General features: G+C 63.1%; 1 protein-coding gene across 4 annotated transcripts in view; it reads right to left on the bottom strand.

Moving 5' to 3' along the window:
* Nucleotides 1-3836: 3836 nt before the first annotated feature.
* The window catches only part of AGPAT5 (1-acylglycerol-3-phosphate O-acyltransferase 5), a 58719-nt gene continuing 41942 nt past the window's right edge, over nucleotides 3837-20613 (bottom strand). The window contains exon 9 of one of the 4 annotated variants that reach the window (XM_036303897.1): nucleotides 3837-3968. In XM_036303897.1, coding sequence (XP_036159790.1) covers nucleotides 3852-3968 — 117 coding nt within the window. In that variant the 3' untranslated portion in view covers nucleotides 3837-3851. Of the gene's footprint in view, nucleotides 3969-5013; nucleotides 5499-8464; nucleotides 9028-20613 lie in introns of those variants that run through there. The other 3 variants (XM_036303900.1, XM_036303898.1, XM_036303896.1) reach the window with 3 other exon arrangements.

Raw genomic sequence — 20613 nt, 5'->3', positions numbered from 1 at the left:
GGGGTTGGGTGCTCCTGGGGGGTTAGGTGCTCCTGGGGGTTGGGTGCTCCTGGGGGTTGGGTGCACCTGGGGGTTGGGTGCTCCTGGGGGTTGGGTTCTCCTGGGGGGTTGGGTGCACCTGGGGGTTGGGTGCTCCTGGGGGGTGCACCTGGGGGTTGGGTGCACCTGGGGGTTGGGAGCACCTCGGGGTTGGGTGCACCTGGGGGTTGGGTGCTCCTGGGGGTTGGGTGCTCCTGGGAGGTTGGGTGCTCCTGGGGGTTGGGTGCTCCTGGGGGGTTGGGTGCACCTGGGGGTTGGGTGCTCCTGGGGGGTTGGGTGCACCTGGGGGTTGGGTGCTCCTGGGGGGTTGGGTGCACCTGGGGGTTGGGTGCACCTGGGGGTTGGGTGCACCTGGGAGGTTGGGTGCACCTGGGGGTTGGGTGCACCTGGGGGGTTGGGTGAACCTGGGGGTTGGGTGCTCCTGGGAGTTTGGGTGCTCCTGGGGGTTGGGTGCTCCTGGGGGGTTGGGTGCACCTGGGGGTTGGGAGCACCTGGGGGTTGGGTGCACCTGGGAGGTTGGGTGCACCTGGGGGTTGGGTGCACCTGGGGGTTGGGTGCTCCTGGGGGGTTGGGTGCTCCTGGGGGGTAGGGTGCACCTGGGGGTTGGGTGCACCTGGGAGGTTGGGCACTCCTGGGGGGGTTGGGTGCTCCTGGGGGTTGGGTGCACCTGGGGGTTGGGTGCTCCTGGGGGGTTGGGTGCACCTGGGGGTTGGGTGCACCTGGGAGGTTGGGTGCACCTGGGGGTTGGGTGCACCTGGGAGGTTGGGTGCTCCTGGGGGGTTGGGTGCCCCTGGGGGTTGGTGCACGTGGAACAGTCCTTCCTGGGGGGCGGGGCCTGGAAGCCTGAGCACTCGGTGGACTGCCTGGGTCTCGGGAGGCCTCGCTGAGTCTATGAGCACGGCCGGGGGGGTGGGAGGGAAAACGTCCTCCCCTTTGTTCCCCATCTTTGCTCGCTCCGATTCAGAAACATATGCCCAACACCCTCTGACAGGTGGCCGCCGCCCAGCTTCCCACCCATTTCCATCCAGTGAGATTGTCTCCTGGGCATGTTGGCCAAGGGGTGGGGAGCAGGAGCCGGCCCAGGCTCAGCACCAGCTCAGACGGCTGGAGGGGCTCAAAGCCCCCTGATGCCCTTCCCTCGCCCGGGAGCTGCCGCACCCCGGCCCCCACAGGCCAGGGCTTGTCCTCGGGGAAATGGGCGTGGACTATGGTACAGGCACATCCGCAGCTCTGCCTCTCGTCGCAAGCTCCCTGACAAACGTTTATTGAGTGCCTACTGCATGCCAGCTGGGGCCGCCACGGAGACCCCGTGGAGGGCGCGGCCTCGGGGACTGGGCCCCTGAATCTGCATTAGGCTGCGTGATCAGGGCCTTCGTCCTTCCTTGGCCCTGGGTGCTCATTGTCAAAGGGTGACAGCGTCTCCCTCTGCAGCTGAGGTCGGGTTTCAGAACAAGGTGTAGGGCGGTGAGATCGTGCCCGCTGCACAGCCAGCCCTGTCATGTAGGATCGGCCTCCAGGCCCCTGTGTGAGGCTGGGCCACTTCCCACCCCTCGTCCCGGCCCAGTTCTGGGAGAGAAGCCTTAGGGGTCTGGCTGCCCCTCCCCCCCCCCGCCCCTCCTGGCCCCTCCTGGCCCCTCCTGGCCCCTCCTGGCTCCCCGAGCAACTTCAGGTTTCATGCTGTTTACAACGAGCGCCCTGAACCCCGCACTCGGCCAGTCCGGCAGGAAACTGGAAACAGCGTGGGTGGCTGCTGGACCGGCTGGGAGAGGAGTTACTGCACCGTCAACACTCTGATCAAAACACTTCACCCGACAACAACGTGATTAAGATGTTTGTGCACAAAGGAAGTGCTGCCCACGGGAACTCCTGGGCCGGGGGTTCGATGGCTGTCTGACCTCTGCTTGTTGACATTATCCTTCCCTCCCCACCCAGCCTGGGACCCGTCCACCCCGCCGACAGCTGGGCTCTGAGGATTTGGTCCAGGTATGTGAAGGTAAAGTTAGCATTCCTACCAAACATTCTCACACATTCCCCCACACAACATGCACACACACACGTGCACACACGCATGCACGCACACACGCATGCACACACACGCATGCACACACACACATCTAGAGTACTCAGTTGAGCCACCATCCAAAAGTTAGGACCTAAACATTGTTGTTCCATTTTTAAGTTTAGAAACATTGGCAGCTGTGGAAGCTGGAGCCAACGTCAACTGCCCCCACGTATCCAGTCCAGAAGCTCCAACGACAGTCCTGTCTTCGATCCCAAATTACAGATTTTTACTCTAAACTCCAGACCCCGGAATTCTTGAGCCCAGAGGGAGGCGGACTTGGGAGAACATAGCTTCATGTCCTTTCCTCCTTCTTCCCCAGGCAGGGCTCGCTGGCCCCAAGCCCACAGGCATCTGGAAGAATGCCGTGGGCAGGCCTCTGGCACTGTGGGGGGCACACAGCGGAGGAAGAGCCTTCTCCCCAGGCCCCCACTCGAGCAGGAGAGACCCGAGAGCTCAGGCACATGCCCCGGGGATGGTCCTGAGCTAACAAGCCTGGGAGACCCCCCGGCCTGCAGTGGGGCCCCCAGAACCTGGGCTGGAAAGCCAGGTGGCTGGGGAGGGGGCTCCTACCTCAGTCACCCCCACTGGCTGCTGGTGAAGCTTGCCCTGGAAACGGGGCACATGTCCAAGATCCACGCGGCCTTGGGAGGAGACCAGCCGCTGCTTTTGCTCCCCTGGGTGGGGCTTGAGCCAGCCCAGGAGCCCCTATCCTCAGAGGAAGGTGCTGAGTGTCGAGGGGACCCCTTGGAAACCTCGAGCTACGTCTCTTTCAACAGTGACAACAATGACAAAGCCCAGAAGCCATCCGCCAGGGCGGGGCGGGGCTGTGTGCAGGGTGCAAGGAAGAGGGCAGGTGAGCAGCCGAGGGGAGCAGAGGGACTTCAGTGCCTGGGCAGAAGGGGCCACCTCCTCATACCCAGAAGGTGGGCGGGCAGCTCCGCAGGCCCTGGAAAAGGCAGCCCCGTGCCTGTCTCCCCTCAGTCGGCCACGGAGCCCCTTCCTGTCACGGTGGCCAACATCACCCCGATCCCAGGCACAGGCCCACTAGTCGATCCCTCCCCAGCCAGTCCTCCCTGGCAGACCTCGGGGAGCTTGGCGTGTGGGGAGCAGCAGGAGCCCGTGAGGGGCCTGGATTGTCCTGCCACACCCGGCCCACGGATGTTGTTGTCGGAGGTGAGCCCTTGGCCTGCCGTTCAACCCTGCCTCACATCCAGCCCCAAGTCTGAGTCCTTGCCCCACTGCCGACCGAGACCAGCTTCTCCCTGCGACCACAGTCACGGTCGGAGGAGCCCGCAGGCGGGAAAATCAAGCTGGTCCCTGGGTGTCAGGAGAGGAGAGATCCCCTTCTGACACCTGCATCTTGGGAGCACCGTCCCCCTCGGCCCCGCTGAAAAACGAGGGAGCCAGGCAGCGTGTTTCAAGTCCGCTGTGGGCGCCGCGAGACACTAAGGCAGCACTGGGGGAGGAAGCTCCCTCCAGGCGGCCTGCTCCCTGCTGCGAACTGCAGGTCCCTGCGTCTTCTAGGAAGCCCCAGGTGACACAGAGTCCTGGTTTCTTCTGGGTTCTTGTGACAGTTCGCTGCTCCTGGCAGAGCGATTATGCTTTGCTCCTTATAAGAAAGTATCCTTTCGTTTTAAATATGTTTTTATTGATTTTTAGAGAGAGAGGAAGGGGGAGGGATAAAGGGAGAGGAACATCAGTTGGCTGCCTCCTGCACACCCCGTACTGGGCATTGAGTCCTGACCGGGAATCAACCCGTGACCTCCTGGTTCATAGGTTGACACTCAACCCTGAGCCACGCCGGCCGGCTGAAAAAGTGTCCAAACTGCATTCCTTTATGAGGATCGAGGTGAGACCATCGCCCTTCCTGGAAGAGGATGAGAAAGGTACGCTGATCATCAACCACCCGAAGAGGCAGCTGTCACTCGGAGACTCCCCCGAGGCCACTCTTCAGCTCCACGCACGGCCGCCTCCCGTGGCCAGACAGCAGGTCCCCGCCAGGCTGCTCCTGCGGCCTCTGCACCTTCCCTTCATCTCCCCGCGTGGCTCTCGCTCCATGACGGGAGATACCGTGATGTAAGCTCATTCAACAAGGAGTTAAGGCCCCCCTCCCTTCCTGCTCCCTGTCTTCCTAGCTCTTCCCTGGAGTGTGGGTCAGTGTTTCCCTCGTTTCTGCAAGTCCTTCCTTGAGGACGTCCCATCAGGACCCGCCGAGTGGAAGACAGTCCACACACACACACACACACACACGGGGGAGGGGCTGGGGGCTGGGGACCCTTTTGACCTTTTCCAAACCCCTCTGTGTTCAGGGACCATACCCAGGCCCCCACGGGGCTGTGCAGAGTAACGTGCCCAGCTCACACAGGCTACGAGCAGGTGCAAATGCATATCACCAGCTAATTGTGTTGTGTGTTGTGTTGTGTTGTGTTGCCAACCACATAGCCAGTTGACAGCGTTGGCTAGGAGCCTTTGCACAACAGGCCGATGGGAAGGAAGGAGGGTTTGCCGACAGAACAAAATCCATCCTGAGCGAGTCACACTGAGCTGTGTGGGATAGTGGTTCCTCCCACCCTCCTCCCCAGGCAGGAAGCTGGCTCTCGGACTCGGATTCCCACAGACCCTACGCCCCCTTTCGTCCTCCAAAGCTCAACTCCACCACCACCTCGTGGGGGCCTTCCTCGACTCCCCCCCTCCCGTGCCCCCGTGCCCCCAGCCCAGGCTGGTACCCCACAGCTCTTTGCCCTCTGGTGCCCTCTTCCTAAACGTGAATGAGCCCCCTCAAAGGCGAGTGAAGGGCTGCAAATCTTTTTTTCTATCTTTATTGTTGAAAGTATTACAGATGCCCCCTTTTTCCCCTATTGACCCCTCCCAGCCCGCCCCCACCCCAGGCCTTCACCGCCCTATTGTCTGTGACCATGGCTTAAAGGTCACCCTTCCCGCCTTCCCTCTGAGATTCCGCACTCTGTTCCCTGCTTCCAAGTCTCTGGATCTAGTTTGTTCGTCCGTTTTAATTTGTCACCTGGATTCCCCACATGAGTGAGATCCTGTGACACTTGTCTTCTCTGACTGGCTCATCTCACTCAGCATCATGTAAAAAGCTGTGGTATTTACACCAGGTTTGAAAATCAAGCTGAGCCCCGTACAGGGCCTGGCGCAAAGCTTTCATCATGAATGTGGGTGCTGTCACCAAAGACCACAGATGGGGGTGAAACAGCGGCGCTTGTTTCTCACGGCCCTGCGGCTGGAGGCCAGGATCGAGGTCCCAGAGGTTCGGCTCCTGGGGGCTCCTTTCTGGCCCGCAGAGGCCCCCTTCTCCTGTGTCCTCATGGGGTGGAGACAGGAACGGAGCTCTCTGATGTCTCTCATTTTCCTCGGTTCTCACCCGAGGATATGCTCACTGATTTGAGAGAGAGGAAGGGAGAGAGAGAAACGTCGATTGGTTGCCTCCTGTACGTGTCCCAACTGGGGACCGAACCTGCAACCCAGATATGTGCCCTGACTGGGAATCAGACCCATAACCCTTTGCTGCACAAGATGAAGCTCCTATCAGCTGAGCCACAGCGGCCAGGCCTGGGGTCTCACCTTATAAGGGCACTAATCCCCCCCTGAGAGCCACACTCGTGACCTCAGCTAAATCGAACCACTTCCCAGAGCCCCCTCCAAACACCATCACATCAGGGGTGAGGGCTGCACCATGGAGTCCAGGGACAATCCAGTTTCCCTCGTTTCTGCAAGTCCTTCCTTGAGGACGTCCCATCAGGACCCGCCAAGTGGAAGACAGTCCACACACACACACACACACACACACACACACACACACGGGGGAGGGGCTGGGGGCTGGGGACCCTTTTGTGTCCCCCAATGCAGGGCCGCCCCAATGCAAGGGGGGTGGAGAGGGGGCGATGGGGGCTGCTGGCTCTTGTCGCACCTGCCAGCCCTCGAACAGGCCAGGGCCAGCAGCCATCCCCTCATTTCAGAAGCAGGTGCAGAGTCCTCAGCAGGCGCTAAACGGAGAGAGACCAAGGCAGGGTCTTGCTGTGAAGGGGCCTGTAGACCAGCCTGGGCTTCTAAATGGCTCCTCGGGCCGTGGCCGGGTGGCTCAGTGGGTTAGAGCGTCGTCCCCACACCACAAGCCTGCAGGTCCACCCCTGCTCCGGGCACACAAGAGGCACAGTGACGCATAGACCAGCAGAGCAGCAGATCGCGGCTCCTCCCCCGCTCTGTCTCCAAAATCAACAAAGGCAAAGAAGTAAATGGCCTCTTCTGCCTCCCGCCCCGTCAGCGGCTGTCCCTCGACTTCACCACGCATGTCGCTCCCGGCAGCTGTTCCCGGGCATTTGCCTGTGTCTGCGTCGCGCCCGCCCGGCTGCGTTTCTGGGTTTGATTGAGGTTCCTCCCTCCCAGCTCCTCCCTCCGGCTACACAGGACGCAGGGAAGGGGCTCTGAGGGCCCTGACCACCCGGGGCCCTTCCCCTGCTGGGGATCTGCAGTTCCAACCGCAGGGGCTGGGCTTGGGCCCCGCCCGTGTCCCCACAGCCAGGGCACCTCCCTGGCGAGGCCTGGCCTCAGGGTGGCACCTCCTAGCAGCACCGGCCTGAGGGGAGGTCCAGACAGGGAGCCCCTCAAGCAGGACGCCACGTGGGGGCCGGAGGGGGACCCCAACTCCCTGAGTCAGCCTCCTGGTCCCTTCTTGCCTGCACCCCCTCCTCTGCTGGCAGAGCAGAGAGGGGCGTCGACAGAGCCGCCCGGGGCCAGGGGAACAGGCTTGGAGGGGACCCTGGGCAGCAGCCTCTGGGGGCACCAAGGCCACACATGCCTGTCTGCTCAGGCTGCCCAAGTCCAGGGGCCGCGGAGCCTGCCGCGCGGGGCCAGGCGGGAGGATGTCGCATTCCTCCCACGTCCCGGGTCCCGTCTCCACTGAATGTGAGGACACGAGGTCTTTTGGCGCCAAGCGAAGATTCTCCTTTGAGCCTTAGTCGGTTGCTGTCTTCAAAATAGAGAGACAAATAGCGCACGATCTCACTCAGGTGTGGAATCTAATGAACCAAATACGCTGACGAACAAGAGGCCCAGCGGTATGGATGCAGGGAAGATGCATGGGGGGGGGGGGTACCAGAGAACATACATGCACATACGCATGGCCCACGGACACAGACAGCAATGTGGGGGGGCGGGGGGGGGGAGAGGGAGGGCTGGAGGGAAAGGGGGGACATCTGCAACAGTCTCCATAAAAAATCACAGAATCTCCTGGATTCAACTTCCCACAGCATCTCGAGCGGCGACAGCCGTGTCCCCAGCGCCGGGAGAGATGCTGGACGTGAGGAGCCAGGGCCCCAACCAGGGCCCCAGGCCCCACAGGGTGGCTGTCGCCCGAGACCTGTGAGCGGCACTCACTCCCTCCCTCACGCAGCCGCCGAGCCAGCGAGCAGAGGGGATGCTGTCGTGGTTACAAACCTGGGAGACCGCGGGGGGGCTCCGGAGCCGGCCCCACCCCACCCACCGGGCTGTCAGAAGTCAGTCTGACGGATGTTCCCGCGGGTCCTGGCCGCCAAAGTCACAGACCCTCAGCTCGAAGGCCCCGGGCAGGCAACGCTGCAACGCAGGCTTAAATGACCTCTCAGGAGGAGGCCCCGTGGAAAACGACGACGGAAAAACCCATGACCAGCCAGAGAATCATGCCTGTGGCAGGAGGGCGATCACCGCCTGGCCTGTCAGGGTTTCCATTATAAATGGGTCTGAACTCGTGGAACACGATCCTTCTGGCTGGAGTTCGCTGTGGGCAGGTTTCCAGCCCACGGGGGGCGGATGGGGGGGCGGGGGAAGGGGAAGCAGAATGAGCAACATGGCTTTTGTTCTTCGGGTGCCCACTCAGCTGCAGCTAAGAGAACACAGCGCCAACACTGTGGCCAGGATAAGGCAGGTTGTCACGGCGACCGCACGTGCTGGCGATGGTTTGTCTCTAACTTATGTTAAAAGATGGAGCGTTTCAGCCCCGCTGGCGTGGCTCAGGGGTTCAGCCTCGACCTATGAGCCAGCAGGTCCCGGGTTCGATTCCCGGTCAGAGCACATGGCCGGGTTGTGGGCTTGATTCCCAGTGAGGGGTGCAGGAGGCAGCCGAACAATGATTCTCTCTCATCACTGTTTCTCTCTCTCCCTCCCTCCCTCTTCCTCTTTCTCTCTAAAAATCAATGAAAACATATTCAAAATAAAAGGAATTTAGGGGTCGATACTTTTGCCAGGAAGCGGGGGATTGAACTGAACCAGGGAGCCCGGAGGACGAAGTCCAGGCTGAACTGGGGCGGGGGGGGGGGGGGGGGGGGGAGGGGGCGGTACAGCAGCCTCGGGATTCTGGCCTTTATTTCCAACAACCGCAGCCCAGAGCTTCACCGGCTTCCCTTCGACTTGGGTTTGAAGTGCATGGCCTGTTCCTTCTTCTCCCACTTCATCCACAACTCCCAGCTTCGAACAGCGGGTTCGGGGAAGAGACCCACGTCGCCCTGACAGCAACGCATCGGGGGCCACGGCCGTGCTGCTCTCAGGGTGGACGCTCTCGCTCTGGCGGGTGCCTGGAGGCAGGCTTTGTGCTTTCAGACTGAGGCCAACGCGATCTCCCCCAGCCCTGCCGCATCCGTATCAAAGCCGGGGCTCCCTGCCCGGGCGCCAGCAGGTGGCGCTCTCGCCCCTCATCAGCCAGGCGGCCCAGCCTCCCATTGGAGGCTCCATCCTCACCCTCTTCAGCATCAGCCTGGGGGGGAGGCAGGGTGCTCAGGTGGCGGCTCTGGGTCACCCACATGCGCACCCACGTGGCCGGACCGCGGGACGCACCAAAGGCCTGGCAGGGCGTATGGTACGTCCTGCATTTTCCCGGCAAATAGCCGACTGCCCTGGCTGAAGTCTGTCGGGAGCAGCTGGCATAGAACTTTCTCCTAAAAAAAAGCAAGAAAAGGTGACAGTTATTTTTCTGGTTCAGGCTTCTGGCGTGCCTCTCCGTGTTTTCCTTCGTTCTCGGGAGGCCTGCCCACAGTCAGTGGACCGTGATGCATTTACTGAGAAAATTTTAATAAATAAACCACAGCGTGACCCCGTGTGCCCTGGCGAGCCCGCCGGTTCCCACGGGGAGCGCGGGGCTGTGTGGAGAACACTGCGTTCTCGTGAGAATTGTGTTGGAGCCGGAGAGCCGGGCGCACCGGCAGATTTACGGGGGACATGGGAGCCATCCTTGCGCCTGTCCCTCGGGCGAATTCACTTCTTCAGCGTCTGTGCCTCCCTTAGCCGGGCAGCCGGGCACATCCTGCTGAACGTCTCAGCAGAGTCAAGCAGCTAACTGACTCCTTGAACGTTTCACTTTCCATTTTTATCCTCAAAAAAAGATGGGCAATGACCGCTCGCCTCCAGAAGAAAGCCCCGGGTCCCTGGGAAACATTGATTGGTCGGAAACGGTCCAGGGCTCCCCGGTGCCAAGCGTAAACAGCGGCAGAGAACGTTTCCACAGCCCCATGCGCGTCTGCTGCTCCACTTAATCGTTTCTCCAAATCATCTTTTTTAAAGTGTTTTGCGAAGTGCCCGGTTAAAACTTCACTCACCCAAAACAACTTGTTTACCGTCATGTAACCCAACTTGGAGAGCAGCCCAAACCCAGAATAGCTGTTTGTGCCGGTGAAGTGGGCAGGAAGCGCGCTAAACAAGGTCTCGCTGGGCCCGGTCCAGGGCCGGTCATTGTCTGCGTGAGCGGGTGAGGAAGGAGGCCGGGCCGGGGCCGGGGCCCGGGACCGCGGCTTCCACGTTGACCCCTGCGCCGCGGACCAGCGTGACTCCTGGGTGAGGGCCCAACGTGTGGTCGCTTCTCTGCGTCTACATTTACTTCTTCACGGTGACTGTGTTTTTCCAGCCAGACGCTCGCGGTGGGAGGTGGAGTGTATCGGCGGCCACCGTGGTGGGGTCCGTTTCTTTTCACTTTCCTTTTCCACGTTTCGCTCCCAAACTCCCAGGCACCCATTTCAGAAAAAAACACTCCTCCCAAAGAAAGCAAGGAGGCGCCCTGGTGCGTGGGCAGCACCTCTCAGGGGCCCTGTCCGGGCCCAGCTCTTCTCTGGGTCACGGGGTCGGGCCTTCCCCCACGCCGCACATGGAGTCATCCATCACCAATAATCATCACCACAGCTCATCTCCTCCGCGAGTGCCCCACGTGCCGGACTGTGCGGCATATTCCAGCACATGGTGCGTACAGGGTGTGCTGGCACATTTGCTACTCGGGAACCCTCTCGAAAGGAGGCCCTATCCTTTCTCCCATTTCACAGACGAGGAGCTCAGGGCTCGGGGAGGGCGGTGATCCCACAGCAGACGGCTCGTCCCCTGCTGTGCCAGGCTCCTCAGGCCAACCTCCGACCCAGGGGGGAGCAGACAGGAGCCCCTCAGGAAGCTGAGGGCTGGGGCTGGGGGTGAGGCCAGGTCTGGGTGCTGCAGGGAGGCTGTCCTCGCAGGGGAAGGAGATGCCTTCGAGGCAAAGACTTGTGAGAAGACACTGTGCATCCTGTGCCCTCGGGGAAACGCAAACCAAGCAGCCGCGGTAGCACCGCACACCTGTCAGGACCCCCCGAACCGGGAACATGGCAGCACCCAGCGCTGGCGAGGATGGGGGACAGCGGGAGCCCCACTCACCACCAGGGGGGGCGCAGCCACCTTGGGAGACAGCAGGGCCGACTCTGACAAGTTAAACCTACCCTTACCCTGCAACCCAGCAACCCAGCATCAGTATTTATTCCAAGGAGTGGAAAGGCCGTGTCCACACAAAAACCTGCACATGGCCCCGCCGGTGTGGCCCAGGGGCTGAGCGTCGACCTAGGAACCAGGAGGTCAGGGCTCGATTCCCGGTCAGGGCATGTGCCCCGGTTGTGGGCTCCATCCCCAGTGGGGGGCGTGCAGGGGTTCTCTCTCATCATTGATGTTTCTCTCCCTCTCCCTCCCCCTCCCCCTCCCTCTCTGAAGTCAATAAAAATATATTAAAAAAAAAAAAACTAAACCCCTGCCCCTGGATGTTTGTAGCAGCTTCCCCCTGATGACAGAACTTGCAACAACCAGACCCCCTTCAGCAGGGGGTGCTGCCGCCCGGCCCCGGGACGCCATTCGGCTCAGGAAGGTAGTTCTCGCCGCGAGGAACCCGAATGCCTGTGACCAAGGGACAGAGGCCAATCCGAAAAGGCCACACCCCGCGTGACGTCCTGGGACAGACAGACCTTGGGGACGGGACAGGGACAGGCAGGGGTGGCCATGGGGGGAGGGGCGAGCTCGTGGAGCCCGGAGGGTGTGGGGAGGGAAACTGCTCCGTGTGGCCTGTGATGGCGGCTGTGGACGTGGGAAGCCTCTGCTCCTTCCTCTCCGTGTTGCTGTGAGCCTAAACTCTAAGAAAATAAAGGCCATTAGAGAAACGAGCAAACAGAGAGGCCCTGGATCACCCCAGCGGCTCAGATGGGCCCTTTGAAATAAGCATATAAACAAACCTAACCAACCAATCGGCTGGCGGCTGGGGCCCCACAGAGGGCTGGGGAGGAGGCCTGGGGGGTTGGGGGGCCAGGGAGGAGGCCTGGGGGCCGGGGAGGAGGCCTGGGGGCCAGGGAGGAGCCCTGGGGGCCAGGGGGGCCAGGGAGGAGGCCTGGGGGGCCAGGGAAGAGGCCTGGGGGACGGGGAGGAGGCCTGGGGGGTTGGGGGGCCAGGGAGGAGGCCTGGGGGCCAGGGAGGAGGCCTGGGGGACGGGGAGGAGGCCTGGGGGCCAGGGAGGAGGCCTGGGGGCCGGGGAGGAGGCCTGGGGGCCAGGGAGGAGCCCTGGGGGCCAGGGGGGCCAGGGAGGAGGCCTGGGGGGCCAGGGAAGAGGCCTGGGGGGTTGGGGGGCCAGGGAGGAGGCCTGGGGGCCAGGGAGGAGGCCTGGGGGTTTGGGGGGCCAGGGAGGAGGCCTGGGGGTTTGGGGGGCCATGGAGGAGGCCTGGAGGGCAGGGGGGTGGGGAGGAGGCCTGGGGGGAAGGGGGACAAGCATGGGGACCAGGAGGCATGGCGGGGCCTGGACCAGGCCTACCTCTCAGAGGCCTTGCCCTGGGGTTTTGCTTGAGGCCCCCCCTCTTTTCTCTGAGAATTGCTAACAGCGTCACTCCCTCCCCCTCCAGGGGAGCTGAGCCTGTGTTGGTGCCCAGCCAAGGAAAATACCCAAGGTCGTGCCCAGGAAAGTGCTGGGGAAACGTGCTGTCTTTAGCGAGAATCCGCAGGCGGCCTCTCCCGTCCTCCCGGAGGCTGAGGGCTCGAGGGACGATGTCCCTCCAGGACCACACTGCCCATCTCTGCGGCCGGGGGCGGGGGCGGGAGGGAAGGACAGACGGCCTGCAGGCCTCCTTCCGCTCAGCTGGGCGGTGCCAGCTGCCACCCACGGAGCAGAGCCTCCAGGCCTAGGAGAGAACTCAGCCTGACCCAGGGACACCCTGCGGCCAGCCCGCCCTCTGAGGGCCACCCAGGGCGGGGACGCGGGGTCAGAGGGAAGCCTGGCTGCCCTCCTGTCTCTGACCGGCTCCCGCCTCCTCCACACCCAGCTGCAGCCGGGCCAGCGACCAGGGGGACACAGGCCGACGGAGGTCCGAGCTCGGGACGTGAGCTTCACCCAACCCCAGAGGACAGCGCCCTTGCTTCACCCTCCTCCGCGTCCTCTACACCCACTGCCTCACCTGCTCAAATGCCCAGCCTAGGCCTCCGCCCTCCCCGGGTCAGGGAAGGCCCCGTCTGGTGGGGTTCAGCCCCCCCCCCCCCCCCTTGTTGCCGGCTGACGTCCCCCACGACCTGTGTGCCAGGCTCTGACCCACCGGGCTCACTCCCACAGGTGGGGTGGCTGTCAGGGCCCACTGCCTCACCGTGTCCGGGTTTAAAGGCCCCCGGGGCCTGCGACCACAGGTCCACAGTCCACAGTCCGCAGCCACGGCCCGAGTTCCCCTCCCACAGCCCAACCCCCGAGGCTGGCGTCTGCGGGAGCTGCCCTGGCTGGGCGGGCACGCTGGCAGTTAGGAAGATGGGCATCTGGGGAACTGGGAATGGAGCTGGCGTGCGCCCGTGCTGAGCAGTGAAGGGGGCACGGGCGGGGCAGCGGGCACAGCGCTGGGGCAGGCGAGGCTCAGAGACCTCCCGGCCCCTCTGTGTGCCCCCGTGTCCCCAGCAAAGCTGGTGGGGGCCGCTGACTTCGCAAAGCGTTTGGAGCTCAGTCAGGTCGTGGTGCCTGGAAAACGGACAGGAGTGGATACCCATCGCGTGGGGCCGGGCACGAGCGGGGGGGGGGTTGGGCACGGAGGGGGGGCAGTGGGCACGGAGTGGGGGGCGGTGGGCACGGAGTGGGGGGGGAGGGCGGGCACGGAGGGGGGGGGCCGGGCACGAGCGGGGGGGGGGGTTGGGCACGGAGTGGGGGGCGGTGGGCATGGAGTGGGGGGGAGGGCGGGCACGGAGTGGGGGAGAGGCGGGCACGGAGTGGGGGGGAGGGCAGGCACGGAGTGGGGGAGAGGGCAGGCACGGAGTGGGGGGGGAGGGCGGGCACGGAGTGGGGGGGGAGGGCGGGCACAGAGTGGGGGGGGAGGGCAGGCACAGAGTGGGGGGGGCCTGGGGTGAACGCAGTGAAGAGCAGAGGGCGGCCAGCACCTCTGGTGGCGGGGCTTCCTCAGGACACGTGCGTGCCCGTCGCGCCCTCACTGCCACTCACACTGGTTGGGCGGACGCCGCGTTGGGTGTGCTTTATCGCGATAAAACACTTTTAAAGAAATCTCCGCCGTCAGAGAAGGCCTGTGATGCTCTTCGACTTCTGTTCTTTCCAAGGAAGAAAAGGTGCCTAGCGCCAGGCACTTCTCTGTCATTGTTACTATCACATATTTATCTTTTAAAATGTATTTGTCCTGATTTCAGAGAGAGAGAGAGAGAGACATCAATGATGAGAGAGAACCACTCATCGGCTGCCTCCTGCACGCCCCCTACAGGGGACGGAGCCCACAACCGGGCCTGTGCCCTGACAGGGAATCGAACCCTGACCTCCTGGTTCATAGGTCGATGCTCGGCCCCTGGGCCACACCGGCCGGGCCAGCCTTGGTGTTTTGGGGGGAATTCTATTGCAGGTGTTGCCCCCATCCACCTCGGTCCTCCGGCGGACCTGCCTGGTTACCCTCCCCGCCCTGTCCTCGCCCAGGGCCTGTGATGCGGGGACTGTGTCCCCGTGCCCGCGCCTCCACGGGGACTGCGGGACCTGGCGGGAGGGGACCCAGAGGCAGGCGCGTGGTCTCGGCAGCCTTGCCCCCTCCGCTCTCCCCTTGCCCCCCCCTTCCTCTCTGAAATCAATAAAAATATATTTTAAAAAAACACCCACACAGTCTGTGCTGAACAGTGTGTCCCGGCTGGTGCGTGTGCCCCGCTCACCCAGGTGAGGACGGCGAGGGCCCAGCCGGAAGGACACCCCTCCCTCTGCATCGGCCTCCCGCTCCGGTCCAGGGGGACGCGTCCCCCGATGTCCCTGCGGATGTCACCAAGTGGGACCAGCTCACAAACACTGGAGGAAACAGCAGGAGGGGTGCTGCGGCCTGGCACGCGGACACCGAGGGGGGCGACCAGGCCATTAAGGAAGAGGAAGCCTGGGCGCCTCTCGGAGCGAGCTTCCTGCCGGCCGGCCCGGGACACGGGCTGCCCCCCCACCCCCACCCACCCCCTCCCGGGCCCGGGACACGGGCTGCCCCCCCGACCCCCCACCGCACCCCCACCCCCACCCACCCCCTCCCGGGCCCGGGACACGCAGGGCTGCCCCCCCCACCCCCACCCCCACCCCCAGGCCCGGGACACGCAGGGCTCGCTCCCCCCCACCCCCACCGCACCCCACCCCCACCCCACCAGGCCCGGGCTGCCACCTGGCTGAGGGGACACGGGCTGCCCCCCACCCCCTCCCAGGCCCTGGGACACACAGGGCTCGCTCCCCCCACCCCACCAGGATCTGGCTGCCACCTGGCTGAGCGACAGGGGCTGCCTCCCCTTCCACCCCAAAGTGGCCCAGCAGCCAGGAGCCCGGGGGCGGGGGGTGGGGCGGGCAAGTCCAAGATCACAGGAGGAGAGGAAGGGGCTAAGGGTCCGGGGCCAGCTGGTGTGCAGCGTGGAGGTGACCTGTGCGTCCAGAGCCCAGGCAGGAGTGGGGGTGACCCCCAGACCCGGCCTGCGGGGTCCTGGGGGCTCAGCCGGGGCAGAGCAGGAGGAGGGAGAGTCCGCACAGCCCCTCCTCCCCCTGCCTGCCTGCGGGGAGCCTGGGCGGGGGCTTTTACCTCCTGAGGGAGAAAGCAGGCCACTTCCTGACGCACAGCAGGTGAACCTCAGCCAGGCCAGCGCGATGCGCCATCTGCCCTCACCAGGCCACGCGGGCACTACTGGCTGAGGTGCCCGTCATAGAGCAGGGACAGACCCAGGGACCCCTCCGCCGGCCACCCTCACCCCGGGCGGCATGCCCTCCCCCCACCCGTATCCCCCCCCCCCCCCCCCCGCCGCCCGAGAGAAATCCGCTCAGGGATGCTGTGTTTATCGCCCCTCGCTTTGTCCTGGCTTTAGGTCCATGAGCTAACGCAGTTTTTAGGAAAGAAAGCATTGTTTCTCAATTGCACCTTCAGCCACGAGCTCGCCATGACGGCGATGAAAAGGACGCACGCCCGGGAGAGGCCTGGCGGTGAGCAGGCAGCGCGGCTCCGTGATCGAATGTCGACCTATGAACCAGGAGGTCACGGTTCCATTCCCGTCAGGGCACAGGCCCGGGTTGCGGGCTCGATCCCCAGTGGGGGGCGTGCAGGAGGCAGCCGGTCCATGATTCTCCCTCATCATTGATGCTTCCATCTCCCGCCCTCTCCCTTCCTCTCTGGAATCAATAAAAATATATTTTAAAAAGGAAGACACACAACAGCCCAGGTGTGGGAGCCACACAGGGGCCACCCACGGAGGAGTGGCGAGCAGGGGTGGGCCGGCCACGCGCGGACCCAGAGGGAGCCTGAGACAGGAAGGGACTTCACCACACACGACGCCCTGCGGACACTGTGCGGAGTGAGGTCAGCAGTCACAGGAGGACACACACTGGGCGATTCCTCTTCTGGGGACTGACAGCCGCCAGACAGGAAGTAGGATGGTGGGTGCAGGGCTGGGGGGCGGGAGGGAGGGTTTCACGGGACAGAGTTTCCGTCTGGGAAGATGAGAAAGTTCCAGAGCAGGTGGTGGTGACGACAACACTGTGAACGGAATTAAGGCCCCTGAAGTTTCACATAAAAAGTTATTATGACCCTGGCCGGTGTGGCTCAGTAGATAGAGCATCCGCCTGCGGACTGAAGGGTCCCGGGTTCGATTCCCAGGCAGGGCACATGCCCAGGTTGCCAGCTCGCTCCCCGTAGGGGGCATGCCGGGGTCAGCTGATCCAAGATTCTCTCTCATCATTAATGTTCCTATCTCTCTCCCTCCCTCTCCCTTCCTCTCTCTGAAATCAATAACATGTATTTAAATAAATAAATAATAAAACGTGGTTAAGCGGGTGACGCACACTTAGGCTTGTATTTTATGTGTCGCTTCACGCAGTTAGAACCCCCTCAGCAGCCTTCAGTCACCACCCCTGGGGGCCCAGCTCACCCCCAGGCAGTGTTCCCTCCATCGCACAGAAACAGCTTTCAACGTGCAAGAGCTAGATCGACTTTTCTGCAGGTTTTGCACCTGAAGCCTCTAGAGCAGCGGTTCTCAACCTGGGGGTCGAATGACCCTTTCACAGGGTCGCCTAAGACCATCGGAAAACACATATATAATTACATATTATTTCTGTGATGAATCACTATGCTTTAATTATGTTCAATTTGTAACAATGAAAATACATCCTGCCTATCAGATATTTACATGACGATTCGTAACAGCAGCAACATTACAGTTATGAAGTAGCCACGAAAATAATTCTATGGTTGGGGGTCACCACAACATGAGGAGCTGTATGAAAGGGTCGGGCATTAGGAAGGTGGAGAACCACTGCTCTAGAAGCTTCCGTCCTACAGCCTCTGATCCCACAGCTTCGGGCCCCTAGTCCCGCCCACAGGGGCTCCCTGCTTCGCAACTTCCCAGCCAGGAGGTGGAGCTGGAGACAAAGGCGGGGGGCGGGGGGGGGTTGGGGGGGGAAGGGGGGGTGACTTGGCCAGCACGCTGGCCCCATCCTACAAGGAAACACTGGCCTTCCGGCCACTTGCTCTCAGTCCTCGCCGCCCCTCCCCCTCTGCACACGGTGCTCCTGCCCATGGTCCCGCCCACTCTGCCCGCTTCCCCACCATCCCTGCTGGGCACTGACCCCCGTGTACGTGACCTGGAACAAGAATGTTTGACTTGAGTCGTTTTTAAAAATATGTGTTTACCGATGTCAGAGAGGAAGGGAGAGGGAGAGACAGAAACATCCATGATAAGAGAGAATCATGAGCCGAAACCGGTTTGCTCAGTGGATAGAGCGTCGGTCTGCGGACTGAAGGGTCCCAGGTTCGATTCCGGTCAAGGGCATGGACCTGGGTTGCGGGCAATCCTCAGTGGGGGGTGTGCAGGAGGCAGCTGATCGATGTTTCTCTCTCATCGATGTTTCTAACTCTCTCTCCCTCTCCCTTCCTCTCTGTAAAAAACCAATGAAATATATTTTAAAAAGAGCGAGAGAGAGAGAATCATGGACCGGCTGCCTCCTGCACGCCCCACACTGCGGATGGCACCCACGGCCCAGGCCTGTGCCCTGACCCGGAATCGAGCCTGACCTCCTGGTTCCTGGTCGATGCTCAGCCCGAGCCCCTCGGCCGGGCCCCCCACTTCACCAGTGAGCTCACACTCGGCTGAGACAGAGGGTCCCGCCCGGTGGCGCCGTGTGTGCGGAGCCCAGGATGCAGGACAGGCTCTGACCGGGGCCCGTCCATCCCGAGCCCCAGCCCCGGCCGCGTGGGCAGCCCCCGTGATACCAGAGCCCCCCCCACGCCCGGAGCCCTGGCCGCCAGGAAACCCTCGTTCTGTTCGATGCACTTTCCCGGGTCGGCGGGGTCACACCTGCTGGAGGCCACCTCCAGGGGCACGACTAGGAAATGCCCATCACGGGACACAAGGCTTCCACGCTGTGGTTTTCCATGTCGGTGGGAACCCCGCTCGGGGCTGTGGCCACCATGGAGAGACCGGAACACGCCTGTGACCTGGCCGGGTGGGGGGCGTCCTCGATGGGCTGAGGGCGTGGGCTCCCGCCCGCCCCTGTCCCCTGGGAGGCCGAGGGGGACAGCACGCCCCACAGCTGTAAATTTCCTTTCGTCCATTTGCTTGTTTACATTTGGGGAAACATTTTTGTGGGTTTTTTTTTTAATGAAAAAAATCAAGCCAAAAAGAAAATGGCTCCTTTTTTTAGCCTGAAGATGAGAGTTTCCCATTCACAGAAAAGTTTACATCGATGTCCCCAGACGTCTGAACGAGGGACACTGACTTCAGGTGATCGTAAGCTTTATCCAGCTGGGGTCAGGGGCCAGGGGTCGGGGCCGTTTTCTCCAGGTCTCAGGGTCTGGCAGCCCGAAGGCGGGTGCTGGGAGGCCCCAAAACTGCCCCTTGCCTCTCGACGCTCACCACTGAGCCACCCGGCCGGGCTGCTCTGCTGGCCGTCATGTGTAAACCCAGGCCTGACACTTAGCCGCTGCAGGTTTACTGTCCCAGGCGCCGTTGCGGCCCCGAGCGGCCTCAGCGAACCGCCTGTCTGCTGCCTGTTGGACGTGTGCACCGGCCTGCGACCCCCCAACCCTGGAGAGGAGCCGTGTCCCCGCGGGCTGGGGAGGCTCAGCAGAGACAGGACAAGGGAGGCTGGGTCGGGCGGAGACGCTCAGGAGGACGAGGCAAAGAGCCAAACACAGGCCTGCCGGGGCGGGCGGGGAGTGTGGAGCCAGAGTTTGTGTCCCAGGAGCCGGGCGCCTGCCCCAAGAACCGTCGCCAGGCCCCCCGAGGGTGAAAGTGGGCGACATGGGGCACCCCAACCCGAGCCGCTAAAACTTGGGAAGAGCTCAGGCCACTGACGCCCAAAGGCCAGGTGCGCCCGGCTCCCCACGCCCTTCCCTCCACGTGGGCGCTCTCTCCCCAGGGGGCAGGGAGGGGGTCTGCACCTGCTGGAAGCCGGGCTTCCACCCCCGCCCCCCGGGACACCTGCTGCCCCCCAGGAGGGGCCTCCCACCGGACATGCTGGGCCAGTGCGGACGAGGCCGGTCGTAAATCTGTTGGTGCCACGGCGGCTCATCTGCTGGCAGACAGCTGGCCCCTCTGTCCCCGCCCCTCGCCCCATGGACACTCTTTCCGGGCTCGCTGCCCTGGCTCCCGGCGCGTCGGGCTGAGCCCGAGCTGGCCAGGCTGTGACTCCCACATCCTCTGCCGTCACCCTGGGAGCCGCAGGAAGCGAGTCCCAGGAAAACAGGAAGCCTGGAGGCCTGGCAGACTGGACGCCTGGGATGGTCTCGCCCAGCAGGAGGCGCTGCCTCCGCCCTCAGAGACCTCACCTGCTCTCCTCGGTTCTGCGCGAAAGACACTAAATTACAATGGCAAACCCTTCGCACGGCCTGGTGTCTTGGCAGCTCGTGAGGTCACCTGCTACAGAGCCTTCTGGCCCAGCCCTGCCGGGGCGGCCCACCCTGGGGACACACCGCTTCCTTCGCAGGCACAGCTCGCGCGGCTGTGGCAACGCCATGGCCGGCCGGAGGACCGTTGTGGGACCTGAGGCTGGAAGTCGGAGATGAGGCATCGGCAGGCCCTGGGCTGTGGGCCCCTCCTGGTTCACAGACGCCCTCCCCCCGGCCTCACTGGGAGCAGGGGTAACTCCGGTCCCTTCTCTCTTTTATTTTTTAGAAATATTTGTATTGATTTCAGAGAGGAAGGGAGAGGGAGAGGGAGAGAGACATCCATGATGAGAGAGCATGCCCCCCACTGGGGATCGAGCCCACAACCCAGGCACATGCCCGACCCGGAACTGAACCGTGACCTCCTGTGCATAGGAGTTTCTGGGTCCCTCTCAGACCCACTGACTCAGTCTCTGCAGGGGGGGCTGGGAGATTTAACACCCAGAGGTGGGGGCCCACGAACCCCCTTTTCTCCCTCGCCAGCTGGGCCTTCCCCTTCTCGGCGGGAGCGAACCCCCATCCCACAGCCCTGTACTCACAGCCTCTCCCCACTTCCGTCCCCCCCCAACACCATCTCAGTGGGGTTAGGGTTACACCACATGGACGTGGGGGCGCAGGGTTCGCCCCACAACCCCAGGATTCCGGGGCCAGGCTCAGGCACTGGACGCTGGGGGGGAGGGGCCCATGTCCATTCTCTCGACCGAAGACCTCTGCTGCCCCTGGACCATGGGGCGCGGGGCAGAGGGCCTCAGTCAGCAGTGGGTGTGCATGACCTGGGGCGAGCAGACCCTCCGAGAACAGAGGCTGAGGTGAGGCTGGGCTGGCTGGGCACCAGGCGGGTTCGGGGTCACG

Source organism: Myotis myotis, unplaced genomic scaffold (assembly GCF_014108235.1).
Source record: "Myotis myotis isolate mMyoMyo1 unplaced genomic scaffold, mMyoMyo1.p scaffold_m19_p_39, whole genome shotgun sequence".
NCBI lineage: Eukaryota > Metazoa > Chordata > Mammalia > Chiroptera > Vespertilionidae > Myotis > Myotis myotis.
This window is presented reverse-complemented; position numbering and strand designations above follow the sequence as displayed.